Genomic DNA, 21,507 nt, shown 5'->3' on the forward strand with positions numbered 1-21,507 from the left:
TAAACACACATCCTTCTATAAGAACTGGAAATGCTGGTAATACATTCACTTTTTGTTCTTCACGTTGTCGTTCTGGTAAAAGCAATAATGCTCAACCAAGTCTGGGTTCAGATTCCACTAGGATTAAGTCAGCTTTGTCCATCTCCCAGGTTCAATCAAATGCAATACATTGTGCTCAGGAACTTAAAGGACAGAGCACAGGGCTTCATCTCTGATGTGAAGAGGATGTTTTAACCATTCCTCATTCAGTAACATGGGCGTTGTGTTGGACACTGGAGATAGAAAGAAGATGAAAACAATCCCCACCCTCATGGTGCTTACAGTGCAGTATAGGACAAGCCCATACCAAAAGTGGAAGAGGAATATTTACACACAGTGTAGCTTTTTCATCTGGAGTGATTATTAAAAACATTCCAGAATCCCTGAGGTCCTGGAATCTGTATTTTTTTTTAAAACCTCTCAGGTGATTTCTGTACATCCTTGAACATTGGCTTTGGGCAGCCTTAGATATTCTTACTGTGGCTATGAGCAACTGCTAGCAGAAATGATTGGTTAAAGAACACTGGGCAGCCTGGGCTCTTGAGCAGGTTTGTGACTTCTGGCCCCTGGTTTTGCTCCTGTTGTTGCGTGGGAACATCCTTGTCCACCTGTGTGGGCCAAGGACGCTGTGCAGGAGGGGTCATGGACTGGACTAACAGTGGAAGTTGGGAGATGATACCAAGCCCGTTGGTGCCTACAGTGGGTCAGGGTTGAGCTGAGTGTCTCTTTTCCATATTGATGCTTATGCCCATAACCTGGTTAGTCCAGGCCCCGGGCAGGGTATAAATACATGGAATAATTAGGAAACCATGCTCCTAGGGCATCTAACTTGCTGGTTTCTTATTCCTCTTCATCCTGAATAAATGATACTCCCTCCCCAGATTTGCCTAACCCTTTTGGATGGCCTTGGATCACCCTGTGAAAAACTGGGTACCTAAGTGTGAAGATGTAGAGTCTGTAATTTATTAACAACAGAAAAATTTGAAAGCTCAACCTCAGGTTAGACTTAATTCTACAGTGATCTGGAACATCCACCATATTGGCAAGAGAAGAACAAGCCTAAGAAGGTGGTATGTTTAATCTTCTGTGTGACCTACCACTTTAAAAACCTGGGGGGTTAGGGGGTAAACTTTTTAAAAATTTGTATGGTTTACCCTGATGATGAGGAGTAGTAATTAGGCAATCCTATTGGATATCATGACATTTTATGGCACTTACCATATATTCATAGCTCCTTAAGGATGGCAGAGAACCATGACTGAGACCACAATGCACTTTGCAAAGGGCAGACCTGGAAGTGAGCTAGACCTCTATTTCCTAGTTGTGTGACCTCCATTTTCTTATTTGGGTTAATGTTAATATCTGTCTTACAAGCTTGTTTTGAATTATATAAGTTTAGGGGCACCTGGGTGGCTCAGATGGTTAAGTGTCTGTTTTCCACTCAGGTGGGATTGAGCCTCAACTCGGGCTCCCTGCTCGGCGGGGAACCTGCTTCTCCCTCTTCCTCTGCCAACTCCCCCTCCTTGTACGCTCACTCTCTGTCTCTCAAATAAATAAATAAAATCTTTTAAAAAAAGAATTACATAAAAAACAGTCCCCAGAAGAGAGTGTACAACCAGTGATGGGTATATTAGAACTTCTGTGAGTGTTTGGGCTGAGGTGGCAGCAGAAGATTTAACAGTTGTTAAATCAGTTGTTGCCTTTACCATTCATCATCTGAAACAGTGGGGCCGCCTTGATGCAGGACCCAAGAGTTTGGTGTTCTTTCCATTGGTAAAGATCATCAGCCATTGCCCAGGCCTGTGCTTCTTACCCTGAGGCTCGAGTCACGTGAGGGTCAGCAGAAGATTCCAGAAGACTGAGGGTTTCAACTGAAGATTTTGGGGATAGGGGAGGATATTTTTCTGTGTTGAAATAAATGTTACATATATGATTATTATGCAAAATTCTCTTGGCTTTTTGGGATAAAACAGAAGACTTGAAAAAGCACTGATGCCTACTTTGAGATACTTGAGCTCTGCCAGGTGATGTGACCAGTTCGAGGACGCTCAAATGGAAATACTGAAATGATGTAGCATAGGGTAGAGTCCCGGTGCGTGTGTGGCTTCCCCGTGGGGACACTGCAGGACTTGGTGCTCCCATGTACAAATATCCGTATGTCCAGAGAGAGAGAAGCTTTGTGAACCAGAGGAACTGGACTCTGCAGTAAAACCCTCTTTGCAAGGAACAATCTATCTGCTATTTTCTCCCCACCATTCATGGAAATGGGGTCAATTTTGGTTATTTCTTGATTTGTATATATTGACTTGGTTTCATACAATATAAAGGCCAATGTCAATGAAATTCATGTTTGTTTCAGAATAAATGGTCCCTGAGAAAGCAGAAATCATTCCATATCTGTGTACTCATAAAATAAGGATCTGTGATTCATACCTATGGGAGATCTAAATGTTATTGATTAGAGTATGAAGAGCTCTCCCAGCCAAGTGCTAATGCACACCAAGTGGATACTGAATCAGAAATAATTTCTAAATCTGAAATTTCCCTAAAAGTCGTCCAGAATATTTTATCCTGAAATAATATTGGTTCTGTTTTGTGTACACGCACACATGACCAGTTACATTTCTGAAAGACTGACTCAAAGCATCTTCTTCTGTATGAATCCTTTTTCATTCCTAACCTTGGGCCCATGAGTTAAGAGATGACCTTTACTTTATATTATTTAACTCCACATTCCCAGCACCCGCGCTAGGGCCTGGCACTTAGTACGTGCTCAATAAACATTCAGGAAGGATTCTAGTAGAGACCATTGCTCTCATCTGGTCAAAACCTAAGCTCCTGCTTTGGAGCTACTAGGAGCAGGTCCTTTTCCTTTACCCAAATTTTCAACTGTGGGTAGGGACCCATTAGTGGGTTGTGAAAGCAATTTAATGTAGGGAGATGAGCATTTTGAACAAATTAAGTAGTGTAAGGAGAAAAGGAAATCTCAGTATGTATCACATGGTAAGGGTGAATATTGCTAGGTTAACAAGATCTGCTCTAAGCCAGTAGACTTTCCCCAGGAACGTGGGCTAGTGCAGTGAGAGCAAGCGCTGATGCCTTGTGCTATCCCCCCACAAACCTAGTGTGAGGAAGAGAAGTCTTTAGGCCAAATTAGAAGAATGGTTACTGCTTCCAGAATTCCAGGCAGGAGCTGGTTCAGGCATGCTGGTGATAGGGAGGGGAGAGGTAGGCATTTTCCCAGGGAATGTGGGTCTGTGAATCGGGGGATTTCCTCAAGGGCAACCGCAATGTCAGGGAACAGAGGAAAAAGGTTTTCTGGAGAGATAGCCAGAAGGTTCTCCCTTTCACTTGTTTCTCTCATCAGAGACAGCCAGACGTACGCAAGCTAGGCAGCGTGGCACGTCCAAATTGTATCACCAAATATTCATCATGCTTTTACAATTCAAGTTTATTATTTGAGATCGAATCCAGACTATTGTGCTATATTAGCACAAGAACGTCAACTTGTATATATATAGCTCAGGGCCTCCAGGCCTCAAATAATTTAAATGATGCTCCAAGGACTAAAAGGAGAAAATGAGGTAGCATTTGTTTGTAGAGCCTTGGCCCCATAGGGAACTTTCCCAGGAATCATGTAATCAAGATATCAATTGATGACAACTCCTAGCACAGAATCCAGGAACTCAAGGCATCAAAATATGACCCCTGCCCCCCCAAAATGTAGATTTACAAATAACTGAAGTCTGCTATACGATGGCAAGCCCTTGACAGAGATGTTGGCTCTGCCTGGAAATATCTTAAAGGATACTTCTGAACCCTCAAGCTACCTGGTAGATACGGGATATTTCTCAGTGTCTTCCAGCTCACCCTGAGGCCACAACGGCCGCCTCTCATCCTGATTCCACATCTCTGACTTGAGCCTGATTTCATTAAGCTTGGCTCAGATCCTCCTCCCTGACAGTTCAGTGACATTTTTCCAGCATATTAAGATTTGATCCAGAGATAAATTTAAGAAATTTCTGGGGGGATTTCTTAACTATGAGTCTTGGAAACCAGGGAAAAGGGCCTCTTGAAAGAAGATATTAAAAAATAAGAGTAAGATCTAATAAAATAGAAAATATTCTTGTGTTGCTTTACAGGAAACACATGGATATTCATACAGTGAAGAGGGAGAGTGGGTTGCCTGTTGCAGGGCCTCCTCAAGGAGCAGGAAGCAGCCTTCATTTACTGCTCTGTGGCTTTGGGTTTGATTCCTTTGGAAATACAGATGGCTGGCAGGAAAAAGGAAGCATGAGGTGATGGCCAGCTCTGTGTTGCTTTTTCCAGGAAGGTCTGGGGAGGGTGGGTGTGGAGAAAAGCGAGGCAGGGGAGAGCCGCTGCGGATTCCATGAATTGCTGAATTGGGGTTGTGCCAAGCTCTTAAAAGCCATGAGTGGCATTTGGGCTCCAGGCATGTGTCCGCTCCTGACCAGCCAGGCCCAGGTGGTGTTTCATCCCAGCCTTCTGGGATTCAAGCATTTGTTGAGATTTGGTCATAGGAAGCAGAAGTGGGGACCAAAGACCTAGGCACTTCTGCCCACCATCCTCCCTCCGAACCTGCTCAGCCCCTATGGAATGTGCCCCTGTCTAAGACTTGGTTTTTGCTATGAGCAAAATGAGACTTCCTGTGGCTTTTATCTTCCTCCCAGAAGGGGCACTCAGCTTCTCGCTGAGGGGGAGGGAAATGCTCCTTTTATGCCTATTTGAGACCAACCCCAAAGCATCCCCTGCAGATTATTAGCTCTGAGGTATCTTTCTGAGTCTCTGATTCATCACTTTAGAGCAGAACACTGGACTTCTCTGAATAAAGTTGCACAGGCGCTGTCCTTTGTGCTTTGATATCATTAGCAACAGTAATGAATTGGGGTGTCTTGGGTGTTCAGCAAGAAGCAGTTTTCCTGTGGGGATGTGCTGTCTTCCGGCCCATGCTCCCCAGTTATCTGCGCAATACGCAAGCAGTGAAGAAAGAATGAGGCCCTTACGGTCACAGTTGAATTAAATAGCACCTTATCCTTCACAAAGGACTTCTCAGACATATTTGCATTTAATCCTTGCGACCTCGTGCAGAATCCAGCTGAGGAAGCACGTTCAGTGAGGTTGAGGGACTTTGCCAAGGTCACACAGCTAGTTCACTTGAAGACAGAGCTGTGGCTTCAAAACCTCTGACTCTAGGCCTGATGTTCTCTACTAGACCACAGCAGAGGGAAGGGAAGATCTAGGAAGACAGCTTCCCAGGGGAGGACAGGCATCCCAGGCCATGGTGAGGGGTTAGCGAGTGGAAGAATATGACTCACTGGCGTGTGTCATTGGGGTCATACAAATGGATTGTTGGGATTAGGCAGTCCCAGAGGGGTCACGTTCTTCTTAAATGCCTTTGAAGTATTGCTAAGGGAACCAAGACTTAGGGAAATGAGTGGTATTTCTGTCCCTCTTTCTAATTAAAGGTCCTGATCTGGGAGAGAAAGAAGATCATGGGAAGTGATCTACGTGGATGGTGCCAAAGTGTGAACTTTGGGTTGCTGGCCTGTGGGTTAAGATGTCCGAGTGGGGACTCTGGCTGGGAATGGAGAAATCTGGCAAAGGCACAGAAGAACTTTCTTAGTGGAAGACTTGCTTTAGCAAGTTAATATGGAAGAAATGTGTCTAGGTAACACTATAGACCTTGGAGAACCATGTAACAAAAAAACCCCCTGCCATTCTGGAGGTGGAACTTAGGAACCATCAGGAGAAAGTAATAGGCAAGAGTATCATAAATGCTATTTTTTATAACTTTACGACTGTGTACTACTATATATTGGTAATAAAGGTGAACCTAAAATTCTCATGTAAAGAGGTACACACAAGTCCAAGGTATCCCTGATTGGACTAGGCCCTGAATTTCAGCCATAAAAAAGCTTACTGTGAAGGCAAGATGAGTGGGGAAGCCAAGATCTTGTTATGTCTTTAGCAGGAAGCATGCATGCTGAGGAGAAAGCGTTAACCTTCATTCATCTGCTCATCCACGTAGCTCGGATCAGCTTCACATCCACAGTGTGCCTGCCTGGTTGTGGACAGGAGGATAGCGCAGTGAATAAGACAGAAGTCCCTGCCTTCATTGAGCGAATGTTCTGGGGCTGGGGGGCTAGAAAGAAGTAAATAAAGTTAATAAATAGGTAGCTTGAGATTGTGCTGTGGAAGCACTGTGAAGAGCTGCAGCATGATGGCCCAGAGCGGTCAGGGAAGGCTGAGGGAGACGCAGGAGGCAGTATGGGAGAGCCCAGGGGAAGAAGGGCCCCGGGGCATGTTAGAGGGACAGCGAGAAAGCTAGCATTAGGAGAGCCTAGCGGAGGGATACAAGAGATCAGAGCAGCATGCAAAGATCAGATCACAGAGGGCCGTGTTGTCCAATGGGGAATTTTAAGCTGAAGAGTGAAGATTGCAGATTAAAAGAGAGAAGTGGTTGTGGGAGATTGGCTAGTAGGCTGCTCAGCCAGACCAAAAATACAGGCAAACCTCTCTCTGAAAACAATCACGGAACTGACACTGGGACGAGATATGTTCATCCTGGAGGAGTCCTGTAATTGCTGCTCATCAGGCGGGTGAAAGGACATCCGTGTGGCTGTACAGGGACCTTTTGAGCTCAAATGTTCAGAGAATGTGTCTAAAAGACTGCAGAGAGCAGCGCATAGCCAGCCAAGACCAGAGGCAGGCAAGGGACGTGCCGTTGGGTGAGTGTCAGCTGCAGGCGGCACCTCCGAGACCTAGAGAGCAGGCAGGGAAACTCAGAAAGCTCTTTGCTTTTGTTTTGTGAATATGTGTAGGACAAGAAAATACAGAAGGGCAGAATAAAGCCACTGCCCGAGGTCGTGGGCGTTCATTGATTTGCTCACACAGTCAAATATTTCTTGGACACCCGTTACATGTTGGGCCCTCTTTAAAATACCAGGGATGCCACAGGTGGTGAGGTGAACATCTCTGTCCTCAGAACTTAAGCAGGGCATGGGGTGCAGAGGGGCAGTAGAGAAAATAAACACAAGGAAGGAAAATACTTCAAATGTTAGGTGGGGGTAGATGACAAGGACAAAAATAAAACCGAGGAGGGGAAGAGGACATTTGGGGGAGGGGAGCGATGTTAAAGAAGGTCATTTCATTACTTGGCTTTTATTTAGAGTATGATGGGGAAATCATTGGGGGGTTCGAGCAGGGTAATGACACTCTCTGACATTTTAAAATAATTACTCTGGTTGCTCTGAGAATAGAGATAAAGGACAAAACTGAGCAGTTTCCAGCACCTTCACCGCCATCACCCTGGTCCTGGCACCGTCTGCTCTTACCTGGATAATTGCAGGCAGGCCCGGTGAGGCCATTGCCAGGGTGTGGGCAAGAGACGGTGGTGGCCGCAAAGGCACTGGACCTGTTGGGAAGGTAGAGCTGACCGTATTGCGTAGGATGTCGGCAGACAAAACCCTCAATTCCTCTTGTGTTTCCCTCTTACTAGAAGATCAAGTGGATGCGGAAACCTAGGCTGCCAACAAGGGAAGTATTCAAAAGAACTGTCCAAGCAGAGGCTGGCTGATGAATGTGTATGGCCGGCAGGAGGGAGGTGGAGTGCTGGGACCAAGGAGGGGACGTGGCCTGGGAGCCCCGGCAAGCCGGTGAGAGAGGAGGGACGGCTCGCAGTGGGAGGCTCCAAGGAGAGGATGTCCTTGGTGCAGCCCACATGACCGGGGATCTGGGGAGCCGTAAGGAAGGTCATCAGGAAGTAGGTTGGGAGTGACAAAGTCAGGATTCCAGAAGCATCATCCACACATCTAAAATTACTGAGAATAACCACAGGGGAAAGAGTGGGAAGCCACCTGTGAACCTAGGCGGCAGTCATCAGGGAGGATGGCAGAGCATCCAGACCTGTGTGAGCAGGTAGAGGGACCGACTCGGTGGCAGCAAGGCTCGGTCTGGAAGGGCGAGTGAAATGGGAGCAGTCAGGGCCTCCCTCTTGCCTTAGGAGTCAGAGAACTTTGAAATATGCCAATGGCTGACTGAGGGGTTTAAGAAAGAATTTCCCAGGGCTGTTCTCCAATAGAATCAGCTGATGCTGTGTGCTGCAGAGCTCCCAGGACAGTGACTGTCGAGAGCAGTCCATTGCACAACAGAAGCCAGGCACCCATACGAGGCATGTTGGTATAGGAGGGACTCCCACACTTGGGACACAGCCGACTTGGCCTCTCAGTCTCTCTCAGTGCTGAGGTTTTCCTTCCGATAGGTCTAGACCAATGGTGCCTTTTCCTTGTCTTTTCAGCTTTGCAAAATCCACATTGCAAGGGAAACCATTACTTTTCAGAAAATGTTTAATGGAAACTTCTTTGCTTAATGAAACTTGCCTCCACTTAGGGAAAGCCCCTTTAATTGAGCCCTTTTTAAGCCTCGATTTTTTTTTTTTCTCATCCTTCCGTCAATTGGCCTCATAAATATTCATTAAGGATTGACCCAAAATAAGGGTTACTCTGAAAATCTTTCCTAAGCCTTTCAGTTTTGCTTTTTTTTTTTTTAAGATTTTATTTATTTATTTATTAGAGAGCGAGTGAGAGAGAAACAGCATGAGAGAGGAGAGGGTCAGAGGGAGAAGCAGGCTCCCCGCTGAGCCGGGAGCCCGATGTGGGACTCAATCCCAGGACCCTGCGATCATGACCTGAGCCGAAGGCAGACGCTTAACCAACTGAGCCACCCAGGCGCCTTCAGTTTTGCTTTCTTGTAACAAGTAATTATTTGAATATGATCTCTGGTCAGTTATATTATTGTAAAAACTAGTGAGTAATTGATTCTTGGTGTTTTTAAATTGAATCAGGATTTGTGAAATCATGGGATCTGATATGAAGGAAGAGATATTTTCTATGAATCATAGGTCCCAAGTAACTCCCTCTCTTGGAGCTCCAACTGCAAACCATTGTCCTTCTCTTGCATCCCCCAGCCGAGAAGGCTGCAGCCAAGGCTGAGCTGGAAGGGTAGAGCCAAGCCTAAATCCTGGGCATGGACTGTAATGCAATATGAACAGCAGATAAGCCTTTCCAATGGGTAGGAACAGGGGTGGACCTCTAAACTGCAAACACACGTTTGTGGGAGGCCCGCTGTCCATGGGAGAGGGCTCCGGTGGGCTCTGCAGCCATGATGAAATGACTAGTGAGTGCACACGGGTGCTTCCCTCACTTCCCGCCATCTTCCCTGGGGACCATGTGGTGACATAGCCGCTGGTTTGTCCCCACATGGTCACCTTTTGTTCTTTTGCTCACGCAGAAAATTCCCTTTCCTCGTTGGCCAAAGACACCTTTTCTTCGTCCGGTGCCTGCCTTTCTCCCACTAACAGGCAGACAACAATGGTCTCATTGCAAATTTTTCAACTAGAATGAGAGATCGCCAGAGCTGAGCCCGGATGTCCCCTTTCTTTGGTGTGTTTTCTGGGAAGGTTTGAGGCTAGCTTCAGGCCACCAAGATGCTGTGTGAGCCTGGGAAAGTCACTTAACCTTTCTGAGCCTCAGTCTTCTCATCTGTCCAGTGGGACATTGCAGAACCTGGGAGACATTTTGAGACACAGTAAGCCAGCACCAAGCCCGGCGTGTGGCATGTCGGTGTTCGGTGAGTCAGAGGTATTGTTGTGGTTATAGCTCATTTATGTAGACTTTAATGAAGTTACCAGTTTGAACTCTTGAGTGTTTTATTCTTTTTTATGCCAGACCTTAATTGTGAAAGGAAATCCACCTGCCTTTATATATGATACCTGTGCTTAGGACCCAGAAAGACTGGGGTGGGGTGGAGAGAGCATGTTGAACTTCTTTGTTAATAGTTATTCACCCTTGTCATTTGTTGGTGACAGCAAGGGAGAGGGCTCTTACATGATTGGAAACCAACAATGGCAGGAACAGAAGAAACCTTTTTCAAAGTTGTCGTTTCTATTTTTAATATTTTTGTTGTTTTCGAAGATGAAAAAATAACAACTAAAATATTAGAATTTGCACTGGACCCTGTAGGTGGCAACTCCAAGGTGAGTGTTGGTCTTTCAGAGCTGTGGTAACACCGACTTCATGTTCCTGAAGGTCTCTGCCTTGAGAGAATTCTTGCCTGGGCTTCTGGAGGATCTGAGAACAGCTCTCTGGCTGCCTTTTCAAGCCTGTTAAGAGTGCTCATAGCCCATCTCTCCTGAGCTTAAATAATTTCCAGTCACTGGTGCTGGAGTTGTTGCCTTCTGCCTCCCATTTAATCTCCGACTCCTATGCCTTGGTCTTCAGGCCCCAGTCCCTTTCCTGGTCTTGTCCCCACTGTGACCTCTTCTCTGTCTGAGTCTGGCCTCTCCTCTCCACACATCCCTGTCCACCGTCCTCAAGCCCTGGTCACACCCACTTCAGAGCCTTCTCAGTCCATTTCCCTCCTGTCCCTTGAGCCACACAGTGTCATCTTTAGGATCAAGCTAATTGATCAGCTGATTTTGTTTTTTTGTTTTTTTGTTTTTTTAAAAGATTTTATTTATTTGAGAGAGAGAGAATGAGAGAGAGCAAGCACATGAGAGGGGGGAGGGTCAGAGGGAAAAGCAGACTCCCCGCCGAGCAGGGAGCCCGACGCGGGACTCGATCCCGGGACTCCAGGATCACGACCTGAGCCGAAGGCAGTCGCTTAACCGACTAAGCCACCCAGGCGCCCTGATCAGCTGATTTTGAATATTAGCAAATGACACTTGGTCTATAGTGATTGTTCTCAATTTTGACTGCATAATGTAATCACAAATTTGCACAAAGTAGCTTAAAAAAAAAAAATCCCAGTGCCTGGCTATCACCCCCAGAGGTTCAGATTTAATTGTTCTGAGCTGTGACCTGGGCATCAGGATTTTTAAAAGCTCTCCCAGGTGCTTCCATATGCAGCCAGGATTGAGAAACCACTGGTTTAAGAATTCATTCATTCCCCAAGCTGAGTGTATTCTAATAATAGCTCTATTTGTTCCCCAAATGACTTGTATACCATAGCATTTTAAATAGTTCATGTGACTATAAAAACATCAAAGTAGCTATTTCCATCTCGTGTTAATTGGGTAGATTTGGGGAAAGGAAATAGTACAGTTCTTTTTTTGAAAATAGAATCCTAGAGTACCTCTGGGCCCACTTGATGGCAGTACCAGCAACTTGCATTTATCATGCTCTCAGCGTGTGCCGGGCACCGTGCTAAAGACTTCCGAAGCTCGGCATATTCATTAGGCCATCTTAATCCTCAACCCTGTGAGTAAGCCTCAGTTTTCCTGTCTCTGATTAATGAGGATCCTGAGGTCCAGAGAGGCTCACCTGCATGCCCAGGGCTGAACAGGAGCCCTTCACTGGATCTTCACTGATCCCTTAGGAAGGAACAACTTACCTCAATAATTTCCCAGAAAATAAGGGTGTCCTTGTGTTAGCTTTGGGGTTGAACTCTCTTTGAATTAGATTGCATTCTTTTGTATATCCAGAGCTTCCGGATATTTGATTTCAGGTTCACTCCCAAGTTGCCTATATATATATTTCCAAGATTGGGAGCCCATTTCACAAATTAGTTTTCTTCATGCACTCAGCAGACATTATTTTAGAGAAGCAACTTGTTTCTAGCACCTCACCTTGTAGACCCTACCCCAGTTTTTACCTGGTGTCCCTAATACTTCTCTGAGGTGGTGAATAGGCAGTGCTGTCCCCATTTTGCAGAAAGGGGAGCTGGTGTGCCAAGTATTCGTTATCTATTAAATAGTAGTAGTAGCTACCACTAAATGAATACTTCCCATGTGCCAGGCTCTGTGCTAAGCTCTTTACATCCTATGTGATTATCCTCATTTTACAGATAAGGAAACTGAGACCAAAAAAGGTAGAGCTCCTTGCCCAGGGTGGTACAGTTAGTAATCATGTGCCTTGTTCCTTTGCTGCTTGTTTGTTATTTTAACTTTTTATGAGCAAAATGGCAAGACGTAGCCTTCATTTTCTCTCCTGTGTTAGCCTGACCAGCCTCTGCTGTCTATGCAGTGGCATCCGGACAACCGTGTCTAGAACAAACCATTGAACCATAAACTGGATTTTCTTTCTGTGTGTTGAATGGCCATTTAATATCTATGGTGAAACAAAGAATTTTCTGCCAACCTTGACTATCGCACCGAGGTCAAACAGGCTCTAAATGTTCCTTCTCCAGCCATCCCAGGACGAGGCTGCTTTGGTGTAAACAACCCCTGAAGGTCAGAACCGGCTCAGGGAGCAGTTTCACTCACTCTCCATCCGTCTCTGAGCTCTGCTGTTTTTCAGCTTTGGATTAATGACAAGACCCTTGTTGCTGCTGCCAGGCCACTTCTAAGCACACAGGCCCTAAATGCTAAGGACAAAACCCACCTCCCCCCTTCTTGCTAATTATGAGTATAACCCCTCCCCCCCATTTTCTCCCTCTGCAAGCAAATACAGAGTCGATAGCTTCTGGTTTGTTAGTTATGTGTACCCACATAGTTCTGGAGGGAGAATAAGTCTGTGCACGGGGAGTTTGGCAGCGTGGCGAGTGATGGAGCATCCGGGAGAATGAAGTACCTAGCCGCCTGTGTCAGGGCAGCGGGTCACTAATTGAGTGCAAACCTTTTTTTTTAAAATGTTGTTTATCCCCCTACAGGGCATACAAAACCATTGAGGATGATGACTTGAAGTTTCCCCTTATATATGGAGAAGGCAAGAAGGTAGGCATGTGCACTCCCCCCGGACCGAGAGAAGCAGGCTCTGGCCCCGCACCGCCCTTGGCAGTCTCTGTGCCCCACTCCGCAGCCTGGCATTTTATAGCCCTGACAGCTTAAAAGACTCTCCCCTTCCATCATCCTTCAGGCCTCCTGTCTTGAGGGTCCGAGGAGTGGCGGGGGTTGGGGGAGGGGGAGGTGAGTGGTGAGCACAAGGGACGAAAGTCCATTTTGTGAAAGTAACACTCCATTTCTCCAATCCATCTGAATAACTTTTTACAGCGTTTAACCATGACCCCATGCGCGTACGTCATCTCCCTGTGTCTCTGACAAGCCACGAGGCAGGCAGGGCCAGCAGTACTAGGTCCATTTGGCAGACGAGGCCGCTGAGACTCTGAGGCGAAATCGGCTCCTGCGGAGTCACACAGCTGGCCAGGGGTGGTGGGACATGTGGAGCCACGGCCGTCTCCCGGCTTCTGGAACTCTCACGCTCCACCACGGAAGTTCAGACTCTGCAAGGGTGCTTCTCCGCTTGCCCCAGGCAAGGGGATCCAAAGCTTCACTGTGAGGAAGCTGGAGGATCCCGTGCACCAGAGCCCGGGCCGAGCTAGCAAAGATAGCTTGTCACAAGCTCCCAGAGCCCCAGTCAGAACCACACCCTAAGCAGCAGGCACGCTGTGGAGCACGGGAAGGCTGTTTGTCTGTCTTGGTCTGGGAGCGGAGGCTGGAGGAAGTGGCCATCCTGGACTGGAGAGGGGAAACTTTGAAACTGTTTACCAGTAGGAACAAACAGCTCTGAGTCATTGCATTCTTCCTCCGAACACGAGTACACGTCAACTCTGGGCTGAGAGCTCCAATTAGAAGTGAAAAATGTGCTCGCATTAAGAAGAATCTTCAACTGAATTTTTTCCAATATTTCATAGTTTTTTGGAGGAAGAAGTGACTCATAATAAAACTGAAGGATGCCTTTATGGACAGAACTTGAGCCTGTGTGTGTGTGTGCATGCATGCACCGCTGAACGTACATGTGTGGGAGAGCACACGGGTTTAGGTTTAGGCTCAGTGTAGCAGTGATTTCAGCGGAAGGAGACATTCTGTGGAGGGAATGAAATACAAACATCTGATTCACAGAGGGATCATTTTTCAAACAAACTTGCCCTGTTCATGGAAATGGGCCATCTTCTATCTCACCATCCCTGATTGAGAATCACGACAGGAAGGGACTCTTTTCCTGACAGCGTTGCGTGGGCCTGTCAGGATGAGGGGTACCGTTAATGCCCATCTCTCAGCCCAATGACCTATGCCTACAGCTCTGGTGCTTTGTGGGGCTGAGATTCTCAGTATTACCCTCCTATACCCAGGGAGTTCCAGGAAGCTCGGAGCCACCTCCTATTACCTTTGTATCCCATGCACCTGCCCAGCCTGGTACCTGACACACGGCTGGCCTTCAATAAAGGCATCAGTATTAAATACACTTTTCAGTTATGTACAGTATACTTTCTCCCATGCCAGAGGAAAATGGACTAATGTGTTCTTAGAAGATGATCAGAATAAGATTTAAAGGAGCCAGGGGCTTCCCCAGTTCAGCAAATGTTTATTTCACCGGACATCATGTTCCTCAAGCATTTCAGTTAATTAGGGCTTGACACTTCTGTGATAGGCGACTGGCAAGTTCTGTCATCGTACCTGATGGCCTATTTAAAAGCCACTGTGGCTCCAGTCTGTTCCAGGCTTGCTCCATTAGTGAAGAAGCGCAAGATCCCTGTCAGGGGATCCATGATTTCTTGCGAAGTCTTTACAACTGCGACACGTCAGTTCTATCTAGATCCTTTGCAGGGGGTTTCTCTTCCCTGTCTGCATACACCTACCCAGAAGTTTCGGAAGACTTTCATAGCCATAACTTCTCATTTTATTCCTGCCAATGCTTTTAAGGATTTGTGTGGGTAACACCTACATACTCTGTAAACAAGTTCAGTAACTAGCAGAAACATCAGATTTCTTTAGACGAAAACGCCCACCTGTGCTTTTCCAGCCAGAGAAACTGCCATTGCAGTGGGGAGAGCAGAAGGGCCGCAAGGGACTCAGGATTTTCACACTTAGAGTTGAACACTTCTTAGCCAGTAGGGAGTCGGTGCAGCTCCCCAGCAGAGCAGAGAGTTTCTGCAGCCTGCCTGACCAGAGGTCCCCAGGCTTCATATCACATGCCTGCATTTTACCCCCTTTGATTCTTGCCTTTAAAAAAATATGTCATGGTTTCATTTGCACTTTAATGCAAACTGCCCATCTTCTGATCTGAAACCAGCTCCAAAATCCATAGCCTTTTTGGGAAAACAGGATGAAAATGCTGGTAATGTTTTGGACTGTCATGTTTCTTCGCGTTTATAAGTTACCCTCATTACCCAGACAGTAGAGTGAGGAGTCAAGCCCGGGTCTTGGCACCATGACCCTACACCGGATATGTTACTGATGATCGAAGTGTTAGGCCATTGGGCTCCATTCTACCAAGAAAGACTTTCACTTCATCCCTCTGTGCTTACCTGGCTCAATGCTGCCCATCCTTCTGCACAAAAATGTCATGCCACCACCTCCGGGAGACTTTCTTAGCAGAATTTTTACCTCCTCTGAACTCTAACCCATGGCGCTTGTGTCTTTCCACACTTGGCCATATTTTACATGTCTTATCTCCCTTCACAAGTTCCTTTATATTAAGGACAAGTCCTTAGACATTTGTCTAAGCATGATTTCTGCACATAGTAGGTGCTCAGTAAATGTTTGGCTAAGTCAAATCTGTGGCATCCCGGGACCTCTTTAGGCTGTGTAGGCATTAGTATAATAGTATTGTTTCCTTAAAGCACTGGGAAAACTAAACTGTGTAGAGAAAGCACAGGTGGTGAGGTCTCAACCCTGAGGTCTCTGTGTAGTTATAACAAAGTGACATTTTGTTCCTTTCCACCCAGAGGGAATTTGTGGGGATGTTAGCAGGCCGGGTTACAGAGTTGCAAAGAGTTTCTTTCCTCTAGCCATGAAGTGCCCTCTATGAGCTTTGGGAGGGTGGGAGCTGCCACTCACTTTTTTTTTTTTTTTTTTACATCTCTCACTAGTGCCTCCCAGGAACAGGAGACATGGCTGGTGTGTTCAACAGGTTCTTGTAGGGTGGGTGCATCACAGACAGACGGTTGGATGGATGGACAGATCATGTTGGATTTGATTTGAACTGATTTCAGGAGCTGTAGACATCACACGTGTTGGATTTAGTTTCCTGGATACCCTTCCTTCTAGTCTCTACAAAAGAACGCTGAAAAGAGACAGCAGCAACCCATTAAACTTAGGATAATTGGTAGAAAAACCACTCCTTAAGTACATAAGTGATCTTGGTGAGCCTTTCCTTGGAAACAGCTACCCACATAAGTTAGTAGCAAGGGGCATGGAGAGGGACAGAAGGAATTGGAAAAATGAATGCTTCTCTCTCCGCCTATAGCAGCTACGTTGTGACAGGAATGCTTTCTCTGTATGTGTCTTTCTGATGACCCTCTGCTTATACCCCTAGGCCCGAGTAATGGCAACAATTGGAGTGACCAGGGGACTTGGGGACCATGACCTGAAGGTGCATGACTCCAACATCTACATAAAACCATTCCTGTCTTCAGCTCCAGAGGTACCATATGAGGTTTTTGTTTCTGTTTTGTGCAATAAAATACTGTCTACATGATTCCTCCCGGGACTCGCACCCCAGATGCAGACAGTAGCCAGCTTGTGTCACGGGTACTTGTGCGGTGGTCCTTTTTCCCACTCCATTCTCCCTTTGAATGTCCTGGTTCCTACACTCCCCACTTCCTTCCTGACTAGCTGCACAGCCCCCTAGTGGCATTCCTGCCTCCTCAGTCCATCCCACATTTTGTCATCGGACAAATGTTCCCAAACAGGTACTCTGACTCCTGTTAGCTCCGAAACCTTCAACCATACCCCGTGCCTATGAGAATAAAGCCCAGACTCCTTTGGTTGGCATTTGAGGCATGTTATAATTTTGTCTGTCTTTCTAGACCAAAAATTTGATCTCTGTTCCCCCAAACTAGCCAGAAAGAACTTGCTGTGTTCTTCCTGTGCATGACCTACAGTTTCCCGGAGTTGCTTAGACTCTTCCTTCTGACTGGAATGCCTTTCCTCCCTATCTCCAAACGTCCCGAGTCTGCTGTGGAGACTTCCCTGATTTCTCCCTTCCCCGACCAGAAGTAAGGTCTCCCTACAGATCCGTGTAAAGCAGCTGCCTTCTACTGCCTTCCACTTTCTGCCTTATCGCAGAGTTGTTCGTGTATATACCTTATCCCCTCTTTGATTTTAATCGTCTGTACAACTTATATCATTCAGCTGATGTTTAGAGAAGTTAATTGGAAAACAAGTTGTCATCTTTTTGGTTAAAAAATTTTTTTCTCACCTAAAACTAACGTTAAAAAAAGCCAACAACAGATGTTTCTTATGATATGGGAAACTATCTAGTTCTGTTTCAGGGTGTATCTTTAGAAAACGTTTTGCTTCTATGTTGTAGAGAAATCTAAGTCATAGTAGGTTGTTAAGGGTCTTTTTTTTTTTTTTTCCACCTGTTGAGGAGGCTGGAACTTGGTGGTAGCTGCTGTTGGTGCAACCCCTCCAGTGTGCCAGGACTGGCATCTCGGCTTCGCTGCCTTTCCCTTCATGGTTGCAAGATGGTGGCATAGCATCTTCACGCGGGGCGGGAAGGAGGAAGCAGGCAGCCCCTCTGTCCCCAACAGTTCCTCACTTGCATCTCATTGGCCAGGGCCGTGTCACATGACCTCCCCTGGCTGCAAGGAAGGTTGAGGGAGGGAGCTTTAACTTTTCCAGTTCTTACAATAGAAGGGAGAGGTGCGTCAGGAACCAATGGTGTTCGCGTTCTGTGTACTTACCTGTTAGAGCAATGCCTTGCGCCGGAAATGCCCAGGATGTTTAAATATAGCTCCATCTGCATGTTCTTCCCAAGGGTAGATGCTGTTTTATTGAAGGCTCTTTTTGTTGGAGGAAACCAAAACCCACTCAAGCTAACTCAAAAGAGGAGGTGCTTGTTATAATAATATTAGAAGAGATGTTTATGGTGTACACAAGGAGAACCCTTAACAGCCAGTCTTTATGGGAGGGTGCTTCTGGAATCAAGACCACCTCCAGAGAGCCCCAGCAGTGGGAGTCTGTCACCTTCATGAGGGTGTTCTGCCCTTATGTGGCCAGTCATGTTCCATATGTATCTGCTACCAGTCAACCCAGTTTCTCACTCTCCCGATTCCTGATGACCAGAGAGCAATCTCATTGGTCCAACTCCCTTTTTATACCAGGCCACAAGTGACTTCCCAGCCCATAAATTGCCCCTTTGGCTTGTCTACTCCAGAGCCCTCGGTGGGCACAAACAGCCACCTAGGCCCACCCATTTGGCAGGGCTGTGAGCAGGGGGTTGGTTCTTCTAGAGTTTGTATTGCTGAGGCTGGCATTCAAATTACAAGTAGCCACAAGAGGTTGGGAAGTCACAGAGGGGGAATCTCTAGTATATAGAAGGCATGGAAGGCACATACCTTTCCTGATATCACCCAGCATTTCAAATGAGATCAGCCTGGTGGAAATAAAAATTGCCATTCATCAGAGCCTGTAGATGTCTCTCTTTTAGCCCTCACAGCAGTTCTGCATGACAAGGACCAATACTACATGAAGTGTCCAAGGTGCCCCAGAAGCTTGTGGATCCCTGATCCCTCTATTCTGGCCAACCTCAGGATCCATGAATTACTGCTGAAACTACTTTTGGCCAGAGGAAAGCAATAAATACTAGGCTCATGGACTCTATATTTTCCCCCCTTGAGAGAGAGGCATTTATTAGACATATTAAATGGTGCCATCATCTTTCTACTTTGCAAAAGGGACAGATGAAGTGTGACTCATGTTCTTGGAGAGGGGGTGGTCCTCGGAAAGCACTAATTAACCATTTTGCTTCTTAAAGCAGAGTGAAAACCTTCTCATCTCCTTCCACACACACCTATGCTTTCTATATAAAGTGAAAAGAGGTGTGGTTTGGTTTGAAGGAGAATGATTTCTGCACAGTTAGATTTTAGATCTTCTAATTGCTCAATTGCCATGGCTCCAAAGAAGAGACTGTAGGTTTAAAACTTGGGCATGCATGGGAGACTCCCTGGGGACTGATGAGAAAGCCCAGTTGGTTGATCAGAAACCTTACGTCATCTGTGTAGAGTGATGCTGGTTCGCAGGGAATTGGGTTGGATGGTTCAGTTTTGGTGAGGGACTGGACAGGTGGGCAGGGTGTTTAAAAGGAAAGGGGCCACCTGTGGAAAAATGTAAGTGCTCTTAGAGAAGGTGTAGAGTTCAATAAGGTGTAGTTTTTATAATAACAAGTAATGTTTATTAACTGCTTAGTCTGGGCCAGACAACTTACAGTGTTTATTATACATAGTATCTCATCTGATCCTCACAACAACCTTAGGAGGTCCATATGCCTATTTTTTTTTTTTAGGTCCATATGCCTATCATACCCATTTTGCAAATTGGGAAACTGAGACTTAAGTGAAATAATTCCCCCAAGGTTGAACAGTTATGAAATAACAAGATGGTACTTGTACCCAGGTCTGATTTTTTTTTTTAAGATTTTATTTATTTATTTGACAGTGAGAGACACAGTGTGAGAGGAAACACAAGCAGGGGGAGCGGAGAGGGAGAAGCAGGCCTCCCGTGGAGCAGGGAGCCCAACACGGGGCTCGATCCCAGGACCCCGGGACCATGACCTGAGCTGAAGGCAGATGCTCAATGACTGAGCCACCCAGGCGCCCCTAGGTCTATCTAATTTGATCAGGGTCTGTAGGAGAGAGTAGCTGAGTTCAAAGAAATGTCTTTGGACAGTGTCTAAGGGACCCTTTGAGTATAGGTTCGAGGGGCTCTGAAGAGGATCTTTGTCTTGGGACCTCAGTGGCTCGAGTTTCTCAGAGAAATACTGCTGGCCTCGGACTAAAGTCGTAGAAAATGATGGCGTGGTAGAAAAAGTAGTTGGGAAAGACAGTAATAGCCTTTGGTGTGTGCCAACCTAGGCCAGACAGAATTGTGCAAAATAAGATTGTGCACGTATAATTTAGCTTAATGGGTATGTAGGGTAGACCCGGAGATTCCTTTGCATGAGATTAAAATTGTTGTACATTTTAAATGCTTCCAGATGGAGCGGGCTTAGCCGGAAGCGGTGAGGGGGGAGCAGTTAGAGAGAAGAGGAGGGGCAGTTGGAATTGGCTACTGTGGAGGGGTACAGGAGACCCCCCTCATCCCCAGTCTTAGGGTAGAAACTCCTCTTCCTTGGGTGCTGGTGATAAAGTCCAACACCAGAGACGTGGCGAGCAGGTCTTTCTGGGGGAACTTGGAAAGCCAGGTAAATTTCTCCAAACCATCTAATGAAGAATAACTGCCCCCTTTCCTGCCTGCATCCCCTCACCCCCAACCCCACGCCTGCCCTGCCTTTCTAACTGTGACTTCCTAAGAACATGCCCCTGCTATGCCTCCTCTTTCCCAAGCATGGATCTTTATTTCACATTTGGGTTCTAAATTTCAAATCCAGCTGAGTCTGGTAATTTTAACAGTTGGGAAGAAAAATGTGATTTAGTTCTAAGAAAAAAAAGGCTCCAGAATCTTCTTGGAAATCAGCATTGTTCCCTTCATCATTGTAGCTCCTAATTCGATTTGATGAGCTAAATAAAAATAAGACAAAAACATGTGTATCAAATTTATGTAAAAAATGCTCAGGGGTTTAAAAATTAGAGAAGGGTTTCTAGCCAAACACATTTTCGGTTTCGCTGAACACAAGGCACTGGAAAAATCTCGAGTTTGCCAAACCCAAAGAGCAGCCGCCAGGTTTGCTGAGCCTCCCTCCTATCTTCCAAGGTCTAAGGCAGGGGTTTCTGGCCAAGAACTGAATTCCACAAGGGGCCCCCCGCCAGCCAAGCAGTTGGCCTGACCATCGAATGTGGAGGCATTCTGACTCTCGTCAGGTCCACAGCACCGTGTTTTCCCCGGGTCACAGTGTGAGACGCAGCTTCTCCCCACATAAGAGAAAGAGCCTCAGCCCGGTCTCCCATCTCCTTGCTCAGTGAAGCGCATCAACAGTCACCTTTCTTATACTCTCCCGAAAGAGTTCAAGCGGAGAAGGAAAGGATCAGGGAAGTCAGGCACTGAGCCCAGACTCTCCTTCTTTTCCAGCATTTCTTCTCCCCGCCGCAATCTAGCACACTTCCTGCTGTGTTACTCAGACACCTTGGCACAGGCCTGCAGCCTACACCTCCAGATGTTCTCTGCTCCTTGCCCCTTTCTGACCTGTAACAGGCCCTCCCTAGAGCTAGGATTCCTCTTTGTGGTAGTTGCTTTCCGGCCTGCACTCCAAGACTGCCGTTAGCCCCCTTTCGGGCTCTTGGAAGAACGAGGTCTCTTTCTTTGTGGGGACTACTTTGCAAAGCCAAGCCCTTCCTCAACTCCGCATCCCCTCCTCTCGGCCCTGCCAGACTGAACCACAAGGAGCCCCGTTTTCTGTCGGTTTCATTGTTCCTTTCCTTGGTGTTGAAGATTCCTATCAGCTGTTTTTTTTGTTTTTTGTTTTTTTTGTAATTTCAGCCTGACTCATTCAGCTCATTTTTGCTTTCCTTCATCTATTTTCTTTCATCTGAAACCACCTTCTCTAAGAGAAGGAAGACCTTAGACTCCAGTAT

At 46.4% G+C, this 21,507-nt stretch overlaps 1 protein-coding gene across 2 annotated transcripts in view; it reads left to right on the forward strand.

The window, feature by feature from the left end:
* PPM1H (protein phosphatase, Mg2+/Mn2+ dependent 1H) overlaps window positions 1-21,507 on the forward strand; it is a 243,754-nt gene that overhangs the window by 186,685 nt on the left and 35,562 nt on the right. For both annotated transcript variants that reach the window (XM_021678641.1, XM_021678639.1), the window contains exons 7-8: window positions 12,706-12,769; window positions 16,311-16,418. In XM_021678641.1, coding sequence (XP_021534316.1) covers window positions 12,706-12,769; window positions 16,311-16,418 — 172 coding nt within the window. The remainder of the gene's footprint in view (window positions 1-12,705; window positions 12,770-16,310; window positions 16,419-21,507) is intronic.

This window comes from Neomonachus schauinslandi, chromosome 5 (assembly GCF_002201575.2).
Source record: "Neomonachus schauinslandi chromosome 5, ASM220157v2, whole genome shotgun sequence".
NCBI classification, from domain to species: Eukaryota; Metazoa; Chordata; class Mammalia; order Carnivora; family Phocidae; genus Neomonachus; species Neomonachus schauinslandi.